We start from the raw sequence: 21,783 nt of genomic DNA, 5'->3' as shown, positions 1-21,783 counted from the left end.
CTGTCCATACTGCTCAAGGCAGCATACATTTTTCTTTCCTCTCTTCAATTTTAATTGTGTCAACCTACAAACCTTCTATAAAGCGGGAAAGGGGTGAAGACCCAGGTATTCCACAGGTGCTAGGGCCAGGAAACTAATGGGGCCAGCATGGTGTTTTTAATGTAAGAATATTAAAAGTAAGAAGGATATAAAGTGGTTTCATAAATCATAAAAAGTATACATTATTGTTAATATGATTTCGGAAGAGAAATAATGTGTAGGGATGTTAATATAATGCTGAAATATATACTAAAGACTTGGAATTTATGAATAATGAAGAGTTTTGATCTTATAAAATTTGGAATCTGGCAAAGATAATTCTGAAAGGTTTGAAAGAAATTATGTTTTCAGATGTACGATATTGGATTTTTTTTTTCATGCTAACTTTTCAGCCAGGGATATCCACAGATTGGTGAAGAAAGGTCAATATGGTGGCTGTGACAGTGCAATTGAAGCTCCACATGTTTTTTATGTGTGTCACAACTTTGACTATTATCCTGTGAACTTCCCAGTCTTCAGCCTTTGAAATAGCCATTTATTGACAGCATAGTTTAATGAAGTTTAATATGGTGTTCAAAAATGAGAACCTTTTACATATTAACCCAATATTTTGATTTATGGCTTATTGTTTGGAGAGTGTCTTTCTACTTTTCTTTTGTATTGTATTATAGTTATTTCCTTTTGTCTTTTTATTTCCCTTTATATTATAGCACTAACATTTCTTTTTTAAAAAGGAATAAAAAGTGTGAAGAGAAAGGAAATAATACACTGGTGAACCCTGTGAAATAGAAAGCTACATTTCTGTAAGTAAGCAAAGTGTTACATTGGCATACCTCCAAATAGAATAGAATAGAATATAACTTCATTGATTAGTCAACTGACCATATCAATAGGTTGGGCATCAGCCACTTTAAAATATAAAATATAGAATGTAATACCATAAAACAGATAAAATGCAATAAGATAAGATAAAATGTACTATGTTAAGATAAAATACAATAAAATACAGTGGGTAAAATAAAGGTAAAATAGTAAGATAAAAATGCAAGATATAATAATACGAGTAATAAAATACAAAACAATGTGACTTAAGGTGAGTTCATCACCTTTACATGCCACCCCAATGCATTCTATAAATTGTGTTATCAGTTGGACAGCCCTAACTATTAACTTAACAGTCCTATTGACCACATATGTATTTGTGCCCTGGAGAAAGTAACATAGTCTTTTGTTGTAGTCCCAGGATGTGGTTTTGTCAAGTAATGTCTGGAGGTGCTGCTTTTACCTCCAAATAGAAGCAACTTGTGTTTTGTAGTGATCCTTAATACCATGTTAATGTTAAACAATGTTTTAATTGTTTATAAACTAGTCTTCTGAGTAAATGAGGCAGAATATGATACTATTGGTGCCTAAAATGTGACACTTAGTAAAACCAATAACCAATTCTATTTCAGTCTCAGAAATGGTCCTAAAGGTTTTGTCTTCTTTTTGAAGAGGACTCAAAATTTCCGTCTCCACTGAGGAAGGAACTGGGGACCAACTCCCTGATCAAGAGCCATCCCTCATGGGGAATCTGTCTTCTGTCTGAAACATGTAAATGCATATTCTTTATCTGAGCTACAGACACAGCACCAGCTACATAAGAAGCACCAGCTACAATTAACTTAGATTTCATTTTGAGAAGGCTCCTTATATTTTGCCACATGGTTGTCTAAGAGTGACTTCATACATTTCAGATTGCCATCAGAATTTCTGAATAGAATCAGTGTGAAACCTCTGTCTATGTAAGAAGAAAAATATGAGAATTGCATTTGGAGGCCCTGCATTTTATGTGTTATATAGATTTAGGCTGAATTTTTTGACATGTAAAGCAAGCATAAACATAGCATTCTGTAATTTAAGATAATTACAGCATTCATTTCTTTTCTAGGTTGTACAACTTCATACAAAATTAATAGAAACATTCCATAAACCTTAAAGAACAGAAAATTGAACTTGTAATAATAACTCCAGTGTGAGTTATTATTTTTCCTGGTCTATCTTTGAATAAGAATGGATAGTCACAGCATCAGCTCTGGAAAAAGAATGCATTTGGTTCTTTTTTTATGCCAAATTATTACTGCATTGGATGTACCTCTTGATTGTAAGTACTAACAGTTCACAGCCTAAGGAAATACACTGATTGAATAGATTGTTGTAGACAAATATCTTGATAACCTAAAACAAACCTATATAACAATACTACATTGCAAGGAATATATGCAAATGTACATATGCAAACACACTCCACTTAGCTGCAGGAAGTTCTGGTTCATTGTAAAAGTTTGTTTTCCTTTTCTTTTCAATGTTCCATTAATTATTACATTGTTGTATACTTGCTCTTTGAGCATGTAGAATATATTCAAAATAAACAATTAGCATTCTGATTACCTGAGCACTCATAAACTGTTTAGTGACTTAGAAATGAAAGGAAGTCTATTTAACAAAGTACAGTTGAAAATATTTGTGTTTCATGTATTTTAACTGGATATATTGAAAGGCAATAATTACTTAGAAAAGAAGGCTATATTCTAAAAATAAGCAATAATATACATCCATTGGAGCAAGAACAGCCATATAGAAACCATTAAAAACTACTCTGGTTTTACATGCAGTTCAAATAATTATTTAAAGTACTTATAACCCACTGTTCTATTAGAAAGGCTATCAGAACAGAGTGGTAAAACATTTAGGCAATTTTTGCTGAAGTTTACATTTTTATCAACTTAGCAAATATAGCTAATATATTTATCAAGCCCATGTCATAAACACAAAATTATAATTTCTATTGTAACATGAGCTAATTATACTCACTAAAATATTAACGAGGGACTCTTGTATTCAAACAGATGGTAATGAAAGAGCATAATTAACAACAGGGCATTCTGTCTTCATTACTTGTTCTTCCATTTTGTTCTACATAAAAGATTGATTTTTGCTTGCAATGGTCAGGTTGCCATCCATTAATTCTATTTCCATATCAGCCAAGGTCATTTGTATCAATACTAATTATTCTACATGGGTTAGGAACAATGTTCATAATTGACAATGCAACATTAGACAAATGTTCCGAACATTTTGTGTGAGAAACTTTGCTGATGCTTTGCTAATAAAATGACTTCAGTATCTGAGCTACTTTAGTGGCTGTTTTCAGAAAATTCTATAATATGGATGCCTGTACTTCCTCTGTATCTTCTCTTTCTAAGATTTCATTACTTTTGTCCTACTAACAAATCATTTTCTTTAATTCATGATTACAATTCACTTGCTGCATCTGATACATGGAAAAAAGCAAAACTTCTTGAAGAATGTAAGTTTCCTGCCCACAAGCCTACACAAAAAAAAATTTATGTGTGTAAATAATTTTTACGTGTGGAAACTATTTTTATTGTGTTTGCAGTTGTTAATATTCTGTACAGATGATAGCTTATAGAAACTATACTCAAGAACAATTTTGGCATGATTTAAATATTGTTTAAATATTTATTTTTAATATTTGAAAGGACCTGTTCCTATCCATTTAGGAACTCTTAAAGACTCTTAAAAACTCTTAAAGTCATGCAAAAATACATTTGAAAGCAAGTTTGATGGATACACTAATGGATTTAGTGCACATTATTTAAGAAGGATTCAGAGGAATGATTGCAATTTGGAAAATGAAACCAAGAGGCATTTTTCCTGTTCAGAATGTCTCTTGTTCATTAAATTGAATCAAGTCTTATGCCATAGCATCAGGGAGAAGATGTTGCTGATGTTCCAGATAAATATTCATCTGTACACAAAGTGTGTGTTTGCTCAACCTTTTTTCCTTTTGCTATTTTGATTTATAGGCATGTACAATTAGAATTTTGCTTTTCCTAAACCTCTATAAATGTATTTCTTACCTGTTTTGAAGTGTTAGACCAGGTAAAATAGAATACTTTTTTTTACTTCTTCCTTTCCTAAAGTGAAAAGAACTCATTATAAACAATATATGAAAGAGAGATAATTCTTAAAAGAAAATATAACACATTAAAGTATTATTTCTTAACCATAATTGTATGCTACATGACATACATATGATATACATTGTGATATACTTACCAGAATATCAAAGCCCATACAGCATAGCTGTATTTTAAAAAACAAGATACATATACCATATGATAAATACTCAGCAAAAATATTGTTTCTGCAGAAAAAAGAAATGGCTAAAGAGTTCACTTGCGAGAAATATCTGGTTCTTTTCCTTGAGGAAAGCAAAGTATTATCCATATACTGTAACAGTAGCCCTATTGCATAAATATATAATCATTGACTTACTTAATTCATGGTCCAGCATGTGGTCTTATCAAAATGTTGAGGGCTTGAGTTTATTATTAGCTTTCACTTCCAAGCCCTGAGGTGATAAAATGGGCCTCATCAGCCATCTCTACTGTGGTTTCTACTCCCTGTAGGCAGGATAGAATGAAATTGGGACAGAAAGGCAATGGGGGAGCCTTAGCCTTCCTATGCCATCTGAGATTGTTTCCAATCTTTTTTTTTTCCCAAGCTGAAGTCAGAGGGACTGGGAAATTCTGGCTAGCTAGCTTCTCTAAAAGTAGCTGGGATACTAATAGAAACTGTGATTGAGTATCGGACTGTGGCAGGCTATAGTTTGCTATGTCATCTTGTGAAAAACCAAAGAGTAAGTACCTTGCTCATAGGAATTAGTGCAAAATTTGGCCTAGCATGCCATGTAAACATGCACTTATTCTTCTAACCATTCAGCCCCTCCAATTGGCCATCACTATTTATGCTTAATCCTGCCATAGAAACTAGTTGGCTGAGTCACTGAAATTTGAAATTAAGACAATTGGAACAGTCCTGAGTGGGTATGAACTCTTTTGTGGTTTAAAGAGATTAGCTTTGCATTCTTAGCACAATCACTTTAAGCAGGTCAGTTTTTAATCTCACAATTACAATCTCACATCGGGGCTTTTCTGTAGTAATAAGATATCTAGTTATGACTGGGTATTTCTTCATTTCACATGTTACATCATGTAAAACCTTGCGTTATTATAAAACTACAATTCTTTTCATTCTCATGAATTTGCTTGCCAGTCTAATTGGAGATATTCACTGGATATTTAAGAACAAATTGAGTCAAACACCTTGCCCAGAAGGTCAAAATGGAAAGATGCTAACCTGGCATCTGATAATGCATTGTGTTCCCTTTGTGTTGGGGACATTGGTGAAAGTTCAGTGTATCTTCTAGAAGTAGACAGTTTGTTTATATATGCTGATGTTCTCTGTAAAATAACAGGTCAAGGCCACTGGGTATAATCCTGAGCCAAGTTCTTTTTGTGACATATTTCTTCCATTTAAGAATGTACAAAATGGCACTAGTTATTGCCTGACAAGGAAAGTAGTGATATTGGTTTATAAGAGCAACCATTTATAATACTGTGTGCTGGAATGTTGGCTGGTATAAACTGGCAGCAGGTAGCTTAGCTGAATTGCCTAAAATTACTTATGTAGAAAAATGTGTTTTGCATGCATAGATTGCAGTTCTACAGTCAAGAAATGGTAATATTCTTCATTTGAGAGCAGCTTATTCCATTGCAGGTTTGAGTATGATTGCAATACATTAAATGTTTGTAATCAGCATTACTATTTTATAGACAGACAGTTTAGAAAGTTGGTTAAATTGTAGGAATAGGAGTGAGGAAACCAGGTTCAAGTCCATCTTCAGCCATGGAAGCTCATTAGGTGACTTTCCAGTCACTTTCTCTCAGGCAACTCACATCACAGGGTTGTTCTTGTGGAGATAATTGGGGGAGGAAGTGCAATGTATGCCACCTTGAGATCCTTAAGGAAAAGAGGAATTTAAAGCCAATGATTAAAAATGTATTTTCCTCCTTTTCTCTTTGATCACATTTTCTAAAAGTGTCACAGCCTCCAACAATAACACAGCAGTCTCCAAAAGATTATATTATTGACCCAAGGGAGAATATTGTAATACAGTGTGAAGCAAAAGGAAAACCATCTCCTACGTAAGTCCTAGATTTGTATGCATTCATTGTCTTTTTATAATGAAGTGTGAAACAAAAGGGAAACATTCTTAAATAACTACAGGATTGATTGTCTTGTATAGATACGTTCATTGTCTTTTTATAATACAGTCCTATGTATGCCTGAACGAAGCTCATTTGAATAATAAGATTTCTTCTCATGCCCATAACTGTAACCTTCATGTCTAAATCTTATGAAGTTGACCCAATGATTTATAGATAGAAAAGTAATTTTGATTCCACAACAAAATATACTATGTAAATGCTTCTCTGGTGTATTTTAAATGGTTCTGTTAGGATTTTGCTTCTGAAATTATTATTTCATTTTGACATCCTCTCCTTTGAAAGCATTTCCTATATTGTGCTTTGTGTAGTCCATAAAGAGCTATTAGGGTCTCTCCTTTCATTGTCTTCTGCTGCTGTGCTTTCAATTTTATTGGAACAAGAATGAGAAAGGGCAGGGGAAAAGAGAAGAATGCAACAACATAGTTGGAATACTATGGGGAAGAATATATATGTGGAAGAACTTCTTTGATATGTTCAAGGCATGGCTCCTATCAGATTCCAAAGTATATGCAGTGTTCAGTGTACTTATGTTACTCAATGATTTGCATTTTAAATAATGAACCTATATAACCAGAACTATTGCTGGAAATCTCATGATTTACACAATGGTCATCATTTAACTGAATACATTAATTGAATATTGTATCTGTGCTGATTTCTTATACTGCCTACTTGGAAGAGGAGGGGGTGTCTTGACTTCGCATTGGATTCAGTATGTAGGACTGTCCATAGCTTGATCAAGTTTTGTGCTACCCCAATAAGCATCTCCCTGATCTGGTTGAATGTGCTATAACTCATCCAAAATTTGTCTCTGTTCAATCGAAAAAAGATTCAGATAGCAGAAGTGACTTCTACCTTACCATAACTGCCCTTCAACAAGGATATATTTAGTTAGGATTGCACCTTAAGAAGCTTGGCTGGGAATGTAAATCTTCTGTTCAAGAATTATCTTTTTCATCAGATGATTACACAGCCTTTTGTAGTCTCTCAATCCACCTTGTAATATGGAAATGATAATCTTGACCAGTTTTCAGAATTATTGAAACGTTTATTGCTTTCCATTAAAAAATATCCTGGTGAAGAGAGTTGCAGTGTGAAAAATCCAGAAAACCATATACTGTTACAAAACAACATCAAAATCATATAAAACTGTAGAAAGTTGAAAATACTTTGTAGGCAGCAATAACAAAAGCAAATAAAAATCAGACAAACACAAACTTTCAAAAATCACCTAGATAGTCTTCAGATGGTACAGAAATGTACAGTACACAAAAAAGAGCAAAATCTTCCTAGGCCGGGGGAATCTATATTTGAGACAGCAGTACTGAGAACATTCTTTCTCAAGTTGTCTTATAATAAATGTAGGGCAAATAAGCATTATGAAGAGGGCATTCCAGGTAGATCTTAATGATTTGGCTAGTGTATATGGAGAAGGCAATCAATCAGTTCATACTGTATAGTGCTTTATATGTCAAAATAATGATCTTGCATTAAGAACATACCTCCCAAAAGGCCCTTAAGGAAGAAAGTCTCCAGCTAAACATCTCATGAAAAGCAGTGGAGAATAACCAGAAGGAAATACAGTGTTCTATGTATTTGCAAAAGGGTTGTCTGACCAGGGCAAAACACTTATAGCATGTTCAGTATTTTTAATTTTATTTTGCTAAATATATAGGATGCAAAACATTTTTTTCAAAGAGTTCCTTTTAAGATCTTATAAATAGCAGGCAGTAAGGGGTGATTCTATTTTAGTAATTTTAAAACCAAAGCAGTTAAGAAAATACAACTTCCTAATTGTTTTGGATAAGTTGCAAATTTCAGTGGAGGGTTTATTAAAGAATTCTGAAAGGAATATATGAATTCCAGGGGAAAAAATTGTGTCTTAGTAGAAAATCACAAACTATCTGAAGAGGCAAATTAATCCTTTATCTAAGATAAAAAGCAATAATAAGAAGATGAATATAATACTTCAGGCAAGCTAATTCAGAGAGGGCATGCTACGGACCCCGTCTGCAAGAGAATTCCATCTGGCGGAGTCCAGGAGGCAGGCCTTCTCTGCAGCAGCTCCCGTCCTTTGGAACATCCTTCCCCCAGAAGTGTGGTTAACCCCCTCCCTCCTGGACTTCAGAAAACAGCTGAAGACCTGGTTTTGCCACCATGCCTGGAGTGGGGAGAGGAAGAGCCACTCTTGGGGTTGGTTGTTTCCCTAGCCCTGCTGGAACCAGTCTTGTCCCCTTTAGGTGGAATTAGATCTGCCATCACTTGGATTTTATTATATTTTATATTGATATTTATTGATATTATTCTGATTTTATTGAATTTTATACTGTTTTATTGTGAACCTCCCAGGGTCCCCCGAGTGGGGGATATGGGTGGTAATAAAAATATGAAAAAAAATACATTTATTAAGTGTTTTTACTCTTTTAACTATTGTCAGATATATCAGTGACAATATGAACCAGAGCAAAAGCCTTCAGTATGTGGAAATTTGTGCATGCCCTGTGATTTGCTTTTTTGTTATTGGAGATAATAAAAAGTCCTGCTTGTAGAAAAAGGACTGGATAGAGACAACTGTTTTAAGAAAACTGTTATCTTTGCTCATGTTTTTAATTGGATATCCAAATACTATTGTTATTATTTATATTGGCTTTACACTTCTATAACTTGTACATTATCTTAAAACAAGTAGGGTTTTTTAATAAATAAAGAACTTTTTCAGTGTTTTTATTTTATTGATAGCTTTTCATGGACACGTAATGGAACTCACTTTGATATAGATAAAGATGCACGGGTAAGAATGAAGCTTCACTCAGGAACTCTCTTAATAAATATTATTAATGAAGAAAGTGGAGGAAAAGCAGAATTATATGAAGGTGTTTACCAGTGCACGGCAAGGAATGAACTTGGAGCAGCAATTTCCAATAATATTGTTATAAGAGCATCCCGTAAGTTTAATATTAATGAAATTTTTATTTCTCTTCTTTTCTTAACAATATGCCTTTTTAAACATCAAAACAAGGGAATTATTTATGGTATGCTGGATAAATAAAAGCATGAAAAACTGGCTATTTTCTCTGAACATTCATAGTAAGTTAAGCAACTGAATATTTTGTTTTTTGTCCAGTATATTGAAGATCAGATGCTATTGAAAGAATGGAAACTAAAATCAATATTGTTATGCTTGAGTATATTATTATTATAATTCTCCTAACTATGATCTAGGGTGATTGGAGGGTGATTGGGGCCCTTTGTTGAGTATGTGATCTGTTGTTGTTATTGACCAGATCTGCCATCTTATCATAGGTTTAACTTTTTTTTCTATTTGATGGTATATTCGTTATATATTTTATGTTGTGAGTCACCCAAAGTCAATCTGAAGTCAGATGGCACCTAAATTGAATTGAATTGAGTTAAATATAAATTAGATATCTCAAAAGCTGTGCTTTAAAAAAAAAAGTCCATAGAAATTAAAATAAATAAGACAGGACAGTGAGGCATCTTCAAGGGAACTGTATTGTCTTTCATTGCACTCTCAAAACAGTTATGGGTCCATTGCAGATGAACATGGGGTGAGGAGAAGCAACAGGTTTTTTAGAAGAATATCCTGAAGTATTGCACAGTAATATAATATAATGATAATCTGATCTACTACAAAATTACAAATGCTTGAATTAACAGTATCACTCTCCCTGGATAAACCAACATCAATAAAACCTAAGTACCTGGGTAACTTATCAAAATAATATTAATTTGTTTTTTTATTAAATTTTAATTAAAGCTTTTGTACACTTCTGTTTCTTTAATGTCTAACTGGCAAACTAGTTTTCTCTCTATGTTTAAATTGCTTGCTTTTATATAACAGGTTATATCACCCAACAAACTCCAATTCCCACTTAAAAAAGAATACCATTCTGTTTGTTAATTGGTACTTGAAAATTAAATTAAATTCACTTTCTCCATGAGAATGCTGCTATTGACATTCATCTTATATTATAAAAAAATTACTTTTGCATGTTATGTAGACTCTTTTTCCCTTCCTGGTTGTTGTTGTTGTTTTTCAATTCCTAAAATGATGGCCACTAACAACAACAACAACAAAGACTAAATTACAGGCTTTTTTCCATACAGGATCTCCTTTATGGACTAAAGAAAAACTAGTTCCAGTAAGAGTTACTGAAGGTCAATATGCAATTCTTCCCTGCAGGCCACCAGCAGGATTGCCACCACCTATAATATTTTGGATGGATAACTGTAAGTTACATTTGAAACCCATATGCAACTATGAAATTAAAATTATATTCTCAGTTTTTCTGTTTCTGATCATCCATGGATTATAGCAATAAAACATATGGAATAAGTTTATTTTGCTATTCTACATGTCAGTTACAATTCAAATTCATTGGGAATTCATTTTGCCTCAGGTTGATAATAACCTGGATTGCAAAATTATTGATAGGCCCTGATCCTACAACAAAGGAAAATTTCGTGTTGCGTGAGTACTAAAAGTGGTCAGTTATATCAGTCAGACAAATCCCAGATTAGCTTTAGCCCAGAATGGGTCTTGCATATACCTTCAGGACCACCTATTCCCATCAGTTTTGGCCTGACCAGTTAGAGCTACCAAAGAAAAACTGAACTGAGAGGTTTGGGGAGCTGAAGTAAGGCCGCACAACTTTTGTTGCAGCACCGGCATTATGGAACAGCCTTCCCAGGGAGATCGGATTGGCTCCCTATTCGTTGGCCTTTTGGAAACTCCTGAATTATTTTGGAGAGCTTTCCCCTGATGTGAATGTTGGCATCTATATTTTTATTTATCTTATTTGTAGTTCATATTGTATGGTTCTTATTCTTCTATTATTTTTGTAGTTTTATTCTTACAGTGGATGATTTAGTCTATATTTGTATTTAGACTATATTTAGTCTATGTAAACCACCAAGAGTCTTTTTTTATTTCAGTGGCATAAAAATATGTTGAATACGTACATACATACAGTACATTCATACAGTACTGCAGGGTGGGGTTCCAGTTCACCTTAGAAGGCAGTTCCAATAAGCATGTGGTTTAGTTTCAAAAACAGAGATCACCAAAGCACTAGACAAGTTTGCTTCCAAGCAGCCTCTCCGTGTTCACTGATCCCAAGTGGCCTTTGGTTTGCCAAGTTGCCCCAGGAAATAAAACAGCAGAAGAGATGGTTAAAGCATCAGTGGAGCAAACCAGAAGTGAATTAGACAGAATACAGGTATATACTTATGCATGAATGGGCACTGGGGCAATAAAGGCAGAAAATGTTCCTACTTCTCTATCCTTATGGCATCAGGTGACAGTGCCCCAACAACTTTGTTTAGGTTGATCCACCTCCCCTATAGACAATGAGAAAAGCTGCTTTGACAGTTTTGGGCACTGATAAAAATGTTCAAATTCACTGAAATCTCAACTTCTTATAGGCAGAATCTATGGATATAGCAGATACAAAATCTTGCAATATTATTTGGGATTTGTTTCATCCAGTGGATTCCAAGGAAGTGGATTCAGTGCTGGGCAGCATGAGTGTTACCAATTGTGAACTAGTCTGCTGCCTAATCTGGGTTCTTTGGGAGTGGAGGGTGAGGTTACCAGCTGGATCTGTTAGGTTGTGAACCCATTATTGGGGAGGGACTAATGCCACCTCTCTTGAGGGGTTCAGAGGTGTACTTTATCTTGAAGAGGTCCTCTCTGGGCTTGACTGTCTTAGAAAATTACCACCCACAATTACCATACAATCTTCCCTTGACAAGCAAGGTAGGCAAGATAGTGACTCTTCAGCTGGAAAGTGTCCTAGATGAAGCAAATTATGTGGATTCTTTTCAGCTAGGGTTCAGGCCTGACCATGGGTCAGTCTGTCTAAGACTGGAGATGGGTGTGGTGAGAACCCTCTCCTGGTCTCTTAGATCTCTTAGTGAAGTTTTTATACTATTGACCATGGTATCCATCTGTGCTACTGTCAAGGCTTGGGCCTTGGAGGCACTGTTTTACAGTAATTCTTTTTCTTCCTGAATGGACAGTTTCAGTCAGAAGCAAATGCTGACACGTATGCAATAACATCTTCATGTAAATATACCACATATGTACTTGCTCAGATGTCATGATATCATTATATAAGTGTACCATTTGTGAGATATTGTCATCACACAGGTTATTTTGATGTTGTTATGAAATGTTACAATGCTTCTGTTTGTAACTGAGAAGATTAATTGTGGAAACAGAGCCTCTGTTTTCATGATGGATGTAACTGATCTCCCCAGATTTCTGTCTCCCATCTTAATACTTATCATATTGTTTCTATAACTAATATAATTAACAGGTTTGTGTTATAGCATAGTGGTTATAATGTGGTATTTTTATCTCCACTTTCTTAGTATAATAAGCAGAATTTCAACAGAAATTCTGAATTACCAATCCCAGAGGTTCCACACTTACATAAATATTCATTGAGCCTTTATTCAAGCAGTTAAGAACCGAAAGAATTAAGCTGAATGCTACAAACTGATTGACTGTGCTAGGAAGAGAGCTGTTATGAGGCACTCTAATAAATCAATATGGCTTATTCGTGTTTATCAATTTTTTTATTAAGCAGATTTCCGAAACAGAAGTACTGTTTTAGAAAGCAAGCTTGCCTTTTCCTTTTCCTCACTGTCTGACAAGAAATCACTAATACAGTTTTAAAGTAGTTCAAATGACAGACTGTTTCAAGGTGTAATTCCAAGTGATGCTTTTAATATTTAAAACTGTCTCCCCTTTGGAAGGTTGTATTCTTACATCAACTTGTCCAGTGACTAAAATCTTAGTGAAAGGTTCTTTTCTCAGCCATGTTGCTTAGGCAGTAGATTTTCAAGAAATGTTTGCTTACACTGTTTTAAACTTATTTCATATTTTTATTTTTGTCTAACTGTTAATAGTGATTGTAATGTAATTAGTGGAGAATGTTTTCACAGGTTATGTACAATTGAATGTATTTTTTTATAATTTTTGTTGCTGATCATGGCCTAATGTAGTCATATTATCTGAATCAATATTTTTTATTTATTGTACTTAGAACATGTGATTTTTTAAATATTCTTTCCCACTTTAGGGATTGTAATTATGTTGAGTATATAATAAATATTCTGAAAGAAAGAAAGTATTTCTGCTATGCATGGAATTAAGTATATAAACCATGATATGAACTGAACCTCCTATAACAATTTCTGTGAAGGTTCTGAAACTGCCATAATAATAGAAATTATTGTGGAATATATCAGTTAAGAAAAACTTCTCTTAAAGGTAAAAATCCCTTCAAGTTGAGCTGGACTCCTTGTGGCTACAGAACAGAAGTGGTTTACCAGAGGAAAAAGTCGGTAATTTACATATATGCTTAAAATAGCCCTATACTGTGAGCTGGTACTACAGATGTTTTGTTTCTTATTTTTATAGCTTTTCAAAAGCTGCCTCAAAATAATAGAGTTTCACAAAGTCTAAATGGAGATCTTTATTTTTCTAATGTAATACAAGAAGATAGCCGTGAAGATTATATATGTTATGCAAGATTTAACCACACTCAAACTATTCAGCAGAAGCAACCTATTTCATTAAAAGTTGAACCAGGTAGGTATGAATTTCTAAATTTGTTTGTATACATTACATTTAGCCAAAACATATTTTATGTTGGTGTGCAAGAAAACATTTTCTTGCAGAATTGTGTCTTCTTGGAACATAAATAAATGAAATATTTACAAAATAGTCAAAGTAATTTGCAATATATATTTATTAAAACATTATAAAAATATAACACTGTTCTTCTCAAATAGTTTCAGTGCTTAAATTCCTTTGACATCAGTTAAGATTTGAGCAACCTCTTAGCTGAATTTCAACCTTCATTTGAATACAGTTTGATAAGACGTTACGTACAGTATGATACCCATTCGGACTCTTCTTGTATGTGACATTTCATGTGATAATCCCATATAGAAAATAAGTGTGTTGTTATTGTAGTTCAGAAATGGCAACTTGTAGTTTCTGTAGCCTGGAAAGACTAAGTAAATCAGAACTATTTAGTTTCAATTTTGTGCCAATCACAGCCTTTACCTCTTTGAGAAACTTCCTTGGGGGAGGGAGGATCTTCCTATTGTTTACAATGAAAGAAATACATTAAAAGTGGCTCTCAAGCTGTTCGAAATATTTGGGAATTTCTAGTACAGGGGAACTAGCTTTGGAGGAATCAAATGTGTTTTACTCCTCCCAGGCCAGAGGCCTATTTCCTACCTTGGACAGGAGAAATCAAAATAACCTACACATGTTGGACACTAAGAAGGATCATTGATTGTGTTCAAAATGCCTTTGTGCTTGAGGTTAACAGCATTGGTATATAGATAACAGGGTTAACTTCTGAGTCCCACATTTGATTTTGTTGGTTTGCATTCTTCATGATATTCTATTTATTTCAGTGGATTCATTGAATGAAACTTTAACTGCTAATATGAGTGACTCTCATTTTTATGGTGGTGAGTTTTAGAGATGAACATTACTCCTTTCATATAGAATTTAGTTAACTAACATTAATCCATGGCTGCTTAATCTTACTGCCCATACTACTTTAATATAGATCTCTTTAGAACGTTAAGTAAATTGCATAATAAAAATATTACCGGGTTTAGATAATAACAGCAGAATGTTTGCATGAAAAACATGTTTCATTTTGACCCAAGAATCAACATAACAACCTTTCTTTTAATTCTGTATTCTCTGATGATTCATTATTCCTGGAACTATACAATAATGCATACTTACTCCAAACTATAAATATGCTAAAATACAATGAAAAGCTGCTTGTTCTGTTTAATGCCTTACTAAAATGTGATTAAATTGTTAACTATTTAATACATTTGTGTTAGGATGAATATATTTGCTACATGTTTAAAATTATTTTACGTAATGTGGTATTTTATTTAGCAAATTTCAGTCCTTTATGAAGATAAAAATCAAGTTATGACTCTCACTATGGTCATTATTTTTTCTATAAATACTTATTCTATATAATTTTTTGAAAATATAAAAGCAATTATTAAAAAGACCAACCAGCTTTTAATATGCTTATTATATACATAGGAGTAAATAATATATTTATTTGGAGATCACATATATATGAGTTAGAGTATTTCTGATATCATAGTCTTCCTTTACTTACCTTCACATGTACCTTTTGCCTTTTCAGTTGCCATTGCCCATGACTATTCAAGGAACACAAACACACATAGAATACTATTTATCTTTTGCTTTTTCACAACACAGCATTTGATTAGAACATTTTTGTATTGGCTGATTTGCAAATTTGTGCAAGTGTTCAGATATAGTGCCTTGATCATTTTCCTTTTCTCCTTAAAACAGTAGGTAGCTTAATATAATTTCTTTGAATGCACAAAAGTCACATACAGAAAACAGGGCAACCTGCGCACTCTGGATTTCTGGAACATACTATTTCTTACAAAATCTTTCTCCCTAGACCTACCTTTATTTCATAGTTAAAGTAATTCCTGAGGTTAGGGAAATAAGCATGGGCAGATTCTAGAAACCTCTAAAGGATGAAATTGTATCAAATTACAGTTCTGGTATTTCCTTAGGATAAGATGTGGAACTAAGGCTGGGTAGAGTTACTGTACATTTGTAATGACAATACTCCTCCTTCCTCATGTCCTCTTTGCTTGTAACTATTCAGAATCCCATTAAGGGCAAGAGGAATATACATGGAAGATAACTAAATTCATCACAGAATTTATGTATAACAATTAAAATTAATTGTTAAATCAAATTAGATTTTCCATGGAAGTGTATTATCTATCATTGTGGCTCAGTAGAATACCCAGTATTTTCAGTATTGTATTTTATTTAAGACTTTTTATACTAGAGTTTTAATAATAAATTTTCCAAGAAAATGTCTCTTACACAAGCATATTTGCAGAGGTTTTTTTTAAAGGAAAAGTGGGATTTTGATATTCAAATCAAAATCCTTATCTCTGTCCAAATTATCTCTTTCCAAAATGTTCAAGTAATCCAACAATACATAGAACCCTAGGTAAAACATGTATTTTGTTTTATAATTACTGAATGCATGAATATATGCATTTATAGTGGATACAAAGAATTAGTTTTTATTGTAGATTTTGAATTTCATTTAAATGATATATAATTCTTTTTTTTTTCTTTTAGTCAGATTTTATTCAGAAAGACACCCAACTCTTCTAACACCTGCTGGAAATGCAAGTAGCAAAATAGAACTAAGAGGAAACACTCTTATGCTGGAATGTATTGCAGAAGGATTGTGAGTTGTCATTTTAATCAAGGAAAATAATAATGACACGATTTTAATTTACATATCCATTGCCAAATACTTGCTGAAATAGTATGCTATCTGTGTATTTGCTGGCATTTCAGTAATGCCCACAGAAAGAAAGGAAGACAGTTTAGATAGTTATTCTTCCCTGTCTGTTTTTTCCCCTCATAATTGATAATGCCTTTGTTCAACCAATAAAAGATAAACTTTTTGCTAAATTACTAGACAATGAGTAACGGAATATATTTTCATTTATCAGTGTCTTGATAAACTAACATCAAGAAGCAAACTCATCTGTTCTCTTCCCTACCATAGTGACTTCATAGTACCTGCTGCTCCCATCAGTCACCGTGGAACTGCAAAGAACAGAGACCATAATGCTCACATGCCACACTGACATTATATTCCATCACTGACAATAATGTTATTGGCCATATTGACCACTTTCTCCATACTACTCTGGTGCTCAGACTGAGTATGTTAACATGGAATTGTGAGATTCACTACTATAGGATGAAATTATTAAAATGTTTAATAATTTATTAAAATATACGATATTCAAATATCACCTTTACATCTCTCTGTTTTGCATGCAGGATTTGCAGCAGCTTCTTCAGGGGAGGGGTCAAAAATGCAAGGTGTTTGATGCCTCATTGCAATGCAAGTCCTGTCCCTTTTGTTCATAGATGTACATAAAAAATGTGTGGGTTTTGCATTGCAGTGTTGCAAGCATCTTCTTACCTGTTTTAATAGATTCTCCTCTATCAGCACACCTGGGCAAGCTCAAATGCAACAGAAACAACTATTTGTACCCTTCGTGATGCTTGCTGGGAGATTGGTAGGCACTAGGGAGGACAGCCATAGCTATCTCTTCAGATGACTGCTCTCTGCAGTCATCTGCTGCGTAAACCAAGACTTCTTACTAAACTTACCAGTTGATAAATAGTGGCTTATAATTTTCTGGTCTCTGCTCATTTGTCTTTATACTTAACTAATATAGTAAGTTGATCAGTGTCTTCAGATGACTTTATTTCCTTTGGATATCATTCTGTAATTTGTATGTGTGTGTGTGTGTGTGTGTGTGTGTGTGTACTGTATACTTATATGTATATGTATATGCATGAAGCTGATACATAGTGTGATATATATTAAGTATTCTTATATATATATATACACACACACACATACACATACATACATACACATACATACATACATACATACATACACACACACACTATAGACAGTAAGGGATGGAACCTTGGCAGAAATATGCAAGAACCATTACCTAGGCAAAGTGGGCTGAAACATTATTTAAGCCCTGAGAATCAAGACGATATTTGGAAACAGCTTATGCAAATGCCTCCCTACAAAAGGGTCTAAAACATTGTTTAAGCCCAGAGAAACAAGGTAATATTAAGAAGCAGCTCAGGAAGATGCCCTGATTCACTAAGGGGTGGGATGCAGCATAATCAGACATGCAAGATTCTGTTATTGTAGCCAAACTCAATAAAGTATAGTTCTGGTCTTCCTGTGGAGTTGATTTTCTGGTTTGGTCTACCTAGTGGAGCGGACGCACACGCAAATAGAAATTATATTTATGGAAACGGAGAAAGCAATTTTCACTGATTCTCTCTTTCTTTAACCTTCTGTTCCAGAGGCTTCCCAACCTTTCAGAACAAAGGCTGGGTCAGCCTGCAAGGTAAAGAATCAGCACAAAATGGTCTTTCTCCCTTTTGTCAGTAGAGTAGGAATCTGCTCATATGATATCCATCTCAGAGGGCCTGTTGGCCTCATGGGATAAACCAGGTAGGAATCATGATCAGATGAGGTAATTCTACTTTATTGTAAGGCTGCATTGACAGAATCTTGCAAGTCTGAAAGTACAGTTCTCCCTCCATTCCCTTTACAGCCCAAGAAACTAGGGAGGGTCTCTTCTGAGCCTCTTGCCCCACCCACTATCCAGTTGTGGGCTATGCCGTCTCTTATCTGACTTCCCTTGGCAGAGTGTCTTTGCTCTGACTTCCAATGTCTTTCCCACATAGCATTACAGGTTTATTACAGTTGGGCAAATTATAGTGGGTGGCAATACTGCATTTTAGCCCTGTCCAATTAAAGTAACACATAGTATAGGTAATACAACCCATAAGAGGTAACTATTGTGTACATAAGTAGTTAGTGCATTTTACAAGACTTAGAATAATGTTTGTCTATATGTTTGGATTTAGAATTTTAGTAAATCATTATTAAATTAGTTTAATTATTAAAAGAACACTGAAATGTACTACTTTCTTTAATCAATGTAATTTCGACAGTTCTTAATGATATTTTCTTCTCTTAGACCTACACCATTAATCCGTTGGAGTAAAGAAGGTGGTGACCTTCCTGTCAACAGGACTTCCTTTGAAAATTTTCAGAAAACCCTCAAAATTATAGATGTTTCTCAAGCTGATTCTGGAAAATACAAATGTATGGTAACAAATCGTTTGGGTTCTGCTTACCATATTATTACCGTCAATGTCAGAGGTAAAATTACTGTAGTCTTGTTTAGCAATTAAAAGTTTGCATTTATGTATATAGTATTTCTAAATTCACATTCTTGCCAGATCAGAAATACATCCTTTAATACAAATAAAAGTTGTCAAGTTGCACATGATTCATTGTGATTTCATAACAACTTTTTATTTCCTTAGTGTCCTATAATTCTTTCTGATAATTCATAATAACCACATAGTGTAAGGAGGACCTTCAAATATGTAGAATGTAATCTGAGGATATATTTAAATCTGGTGGACCATTGTGGTCAACTTTTTAACGCCTGAGGGTTGCAGTTACATTTTTATTTCATTTAAGTCCACATTTTAATTCCATGATATTAGTGGGTTATAATGAATAATTGGACCAATGGCAAGAAAGAAATGTTAAAAGAAAATAAAAATGAAAATTAAAAAGGCGTTATAGGACTGTAAGAATGTTAGTACAAGCAAGGAGAGTGTACCAAGGGCTGATAGAAGCATCACAATTGGATGCTGCTTTTGGCCTATAAATTGTTCAACCATATACTGGACAAATTGGCAGTTTGGGGTACATCTTAGATCTGATCATCAGGAATTTTTCCAAAGCGGGATCACTAATTTGCTGCCCAAAACTTTGAATAACGTAGATCTTATTGCAAATTACCACTAGACTTTTGTTGAAATATTTCTTTAAAATTACAGGTAGTCCTCACTTAACAACGGTAATGGGGACCAGAATTTCCATCACTAAGCGATGCAGTCATAAAGCACTATGTCATGTGACCACATTGCTTAATGACAGCAATCCCAGCAGTTCCCATTGCTGCTGTTAACCGAATTCTACTAGTCATTAGGTGAGGACTCACCCTGATCCAAGCCACTCCCAGCTTGGTCCCTCCCAGCCCCAAACCTTGGTAAGGTAAGGGACTGCTTCCTTTTGAATTTCCCCCAACTGCCTATCTTCCCCAATCTCTGGCCTTTTGGCTGCCCACCTAGCTGCTGCCACAAGCTGCCCCTGCTGCACAGCCCTGTTGGCTGCCTCACAACACACCACTATTGTACCGGCCACGGCCTTCTTTCACGCCACCTTCTTTCATGCTGGTGCAGCCCCGGCTTCTCTCATGTGCTCTCCAGGGCCTCTGCTTTCACCCTGCCCGGGGCCTCTGTTTGCACGCCAGCCAGGGTCTTCCTTTGCAAAAGAAGCCCACCATGCAAAAGAAGGACCTGGCTGCACTGGTGTGAAAGAAGAACCCAGCTAGAAGGGTCCTTCTTTTGTGCTGGCACAGTTGGAGCCTTCTTTCATTAAAGAAGGCTCTGGCAGGGCACAAACAGAGGTCGTGGCTGGCACATGGAGATCCAGTTGGCATGCAAATGGAGGTCCTGGCTGGCATGCAAGTGGAGGTCATGGGCAGGGCATGAGAGAAGCCCAGCTACACTGGGATGAAAGAAGCTGGTACGAAAGAAGGCCCCAGGCGGTTCAGTAGTGGCGCATGGTGCAATGGGCATGGTAGCGGGGGGCAGGACCCAGTAGCAGTGGATAGGTGAGCAGCCAAAAGGTGGTCGTAAGTGCGGGTGGGCCCAAGTAGGCCCGGATTTTGTTCACATGATCACGGGGTCACTGTAACTGCTGGAACATCAAGGACTGATAATAAATTCCTTTGTTCACTGCTTTTGTAACGTCAAATGTTCATTGAACGAATGTATGTTAAGCATACCGTTAAGAAGGACTAACTGTAGTATATTTTCTGCAATTCTTATCCTTCAGTCTCTCAACTCACCAAGCCTCTGACATAAGAAGCTTTCTAGGGATAGGAAAAAGTTTACAGCCAATTCAAGAGGTCTCAGAGGTCTCTACTATACCATTTTATATACTATTGTATTTAAATTACTTTTGGTCTACTGATCTATGCATCTTTTTAGAGTCGCAACCAAACAGATGATCTGATGAAGTAAGCAGTAGCTAATGAAAGTTTATGCCTTTAATAAAATTAGTCAGTCTGAAAAAGTGCCACCAAACTCCTGATTATTTTACAAACCATTTATTTTATTTTCTTAATAAATGAACTTTTTGTTCTGTAGGCATTTGGAATTTAGGCATTAATTATATTAATCTATGTAAACTAGTATAATGTCACAACTACAAAAACTAGTTGCCAAATGCTTTTGTTTCTTTCTTTAAACTCAGCTGCCCCTTACTGGATAAGAGAACCTACAAATCTTGTATTATCTCCTGGAGAAGATGGTTCCTTGACTTGTAGAGCTAATGGAAATCCTAAACCCAGCATAAACTGGTTAGCAAATGGAGTTCCCATTGAAAGTAAGGGCTGTTTTTACTTTTGTGTCATGTTAAATTCTTGCTTGATATTAGTGGTTTTATCAACATAAGTCTTTGAACAGATAGCCAAGGTCTTGTTAAGAATGAGCAAGAAGGTTTCCAGAGCTGCCTTACTGTAATTTAATATAAGTAGACTAATGCACATTATCCGCTAAAGGTTACATGGAGAGAGAGAGACAAAATTAGTTGGTTAAATCTAAAGTTGAAAATTATGAATTCACCACTAATTTATTTATTTATTTCAAGAGAAATGAATGCTGTGTTCTCTTACAAAGTAAGAGAATCTGTAAAGTAGCCAGATCATTAGTTAAGAAGTTGAAGAAAGGAATCTAAAACCACTAATACCAAGTGCTTCAGTGAGAAATAGTAGTTTCTTAATGCTTCTGTACCAGGCTACTGCTCAGCCCTTTCTG

At 34.7% G+C, this 21,783-nt stretch overlaps 1 protein-coding gene across 5 annotated transcripts in view; it reads left to right on the top strand.

The window, feature by feature from the left end:
* The first annotated feature begins 797 nt into the window (after positions 1-797).
* The window catches only part of NRCAM (neuronal cell adhesion molecule), a 64,731-nt gene continuing 43,745 nt past the window's right edge, over positions 798-21,783 (top strand). For 4 of the 5 annotated variants that reach the window (XM_063309426.1, XM_063309425.1, XM_063309423.1 and 1 more), the window contains exons 1-10: positions 798-842; positions 1,970-2,182; positions 5,987-6,092; positions 8,916-9,121; positions 10,305-10,427; positions 13,627-13,797; positions 14,637-14,693; positions 16,396-16,507; positions 18,861-19,045; positions 21,221-21,352. In XM_063309426.1, coding sequence (XP_063165496.1) covers positions 2,092-2,182; positions 5,987-6,092; positions 8,916-9,121; positions 10,305-10,427; positions 13,627-13,797; positions 14,637-14,693; positions 16,396-16,507; positions 18,861-19,045; positions 21,221-21,352 — 1,183 coding nt within the window. In that variant the 5' untranslated portion in view covers positions 798-842; positions 1,970-2,091. The remainder of the gene's footprint in view (positions 843-1,969; positions 2,183-5,986; positions 6,093-8,915; positions 9,122-10,304; positions 10,428-13,626; positions 13,798-14,636; positions 14,694-16,395; positions 16,508-18,860; positions 19,046-21,220; positions 21,353-21,783) is intronic. The other variant, XM_063309424.1, reaches the window with a different exon arrangement.

The sequence above is a fragment of the Candoia aspera genome, chromosome 7 (genome assembly GCF_035149785.1).
Source record: "Candoia aspera isolate rCanAsp1 chromosome 7, rCanAsp1.hap2, whole genome shotgun sequence".
Lineage (NCBI taxonomy): Eukaryota > Metazoa > Chordata > Lepidosauria > Squamata > Boidae > Candoia > Candoia aspera.
This window is presented reverse-complemented; position numbering and strand designations above follow the sequence as displayed.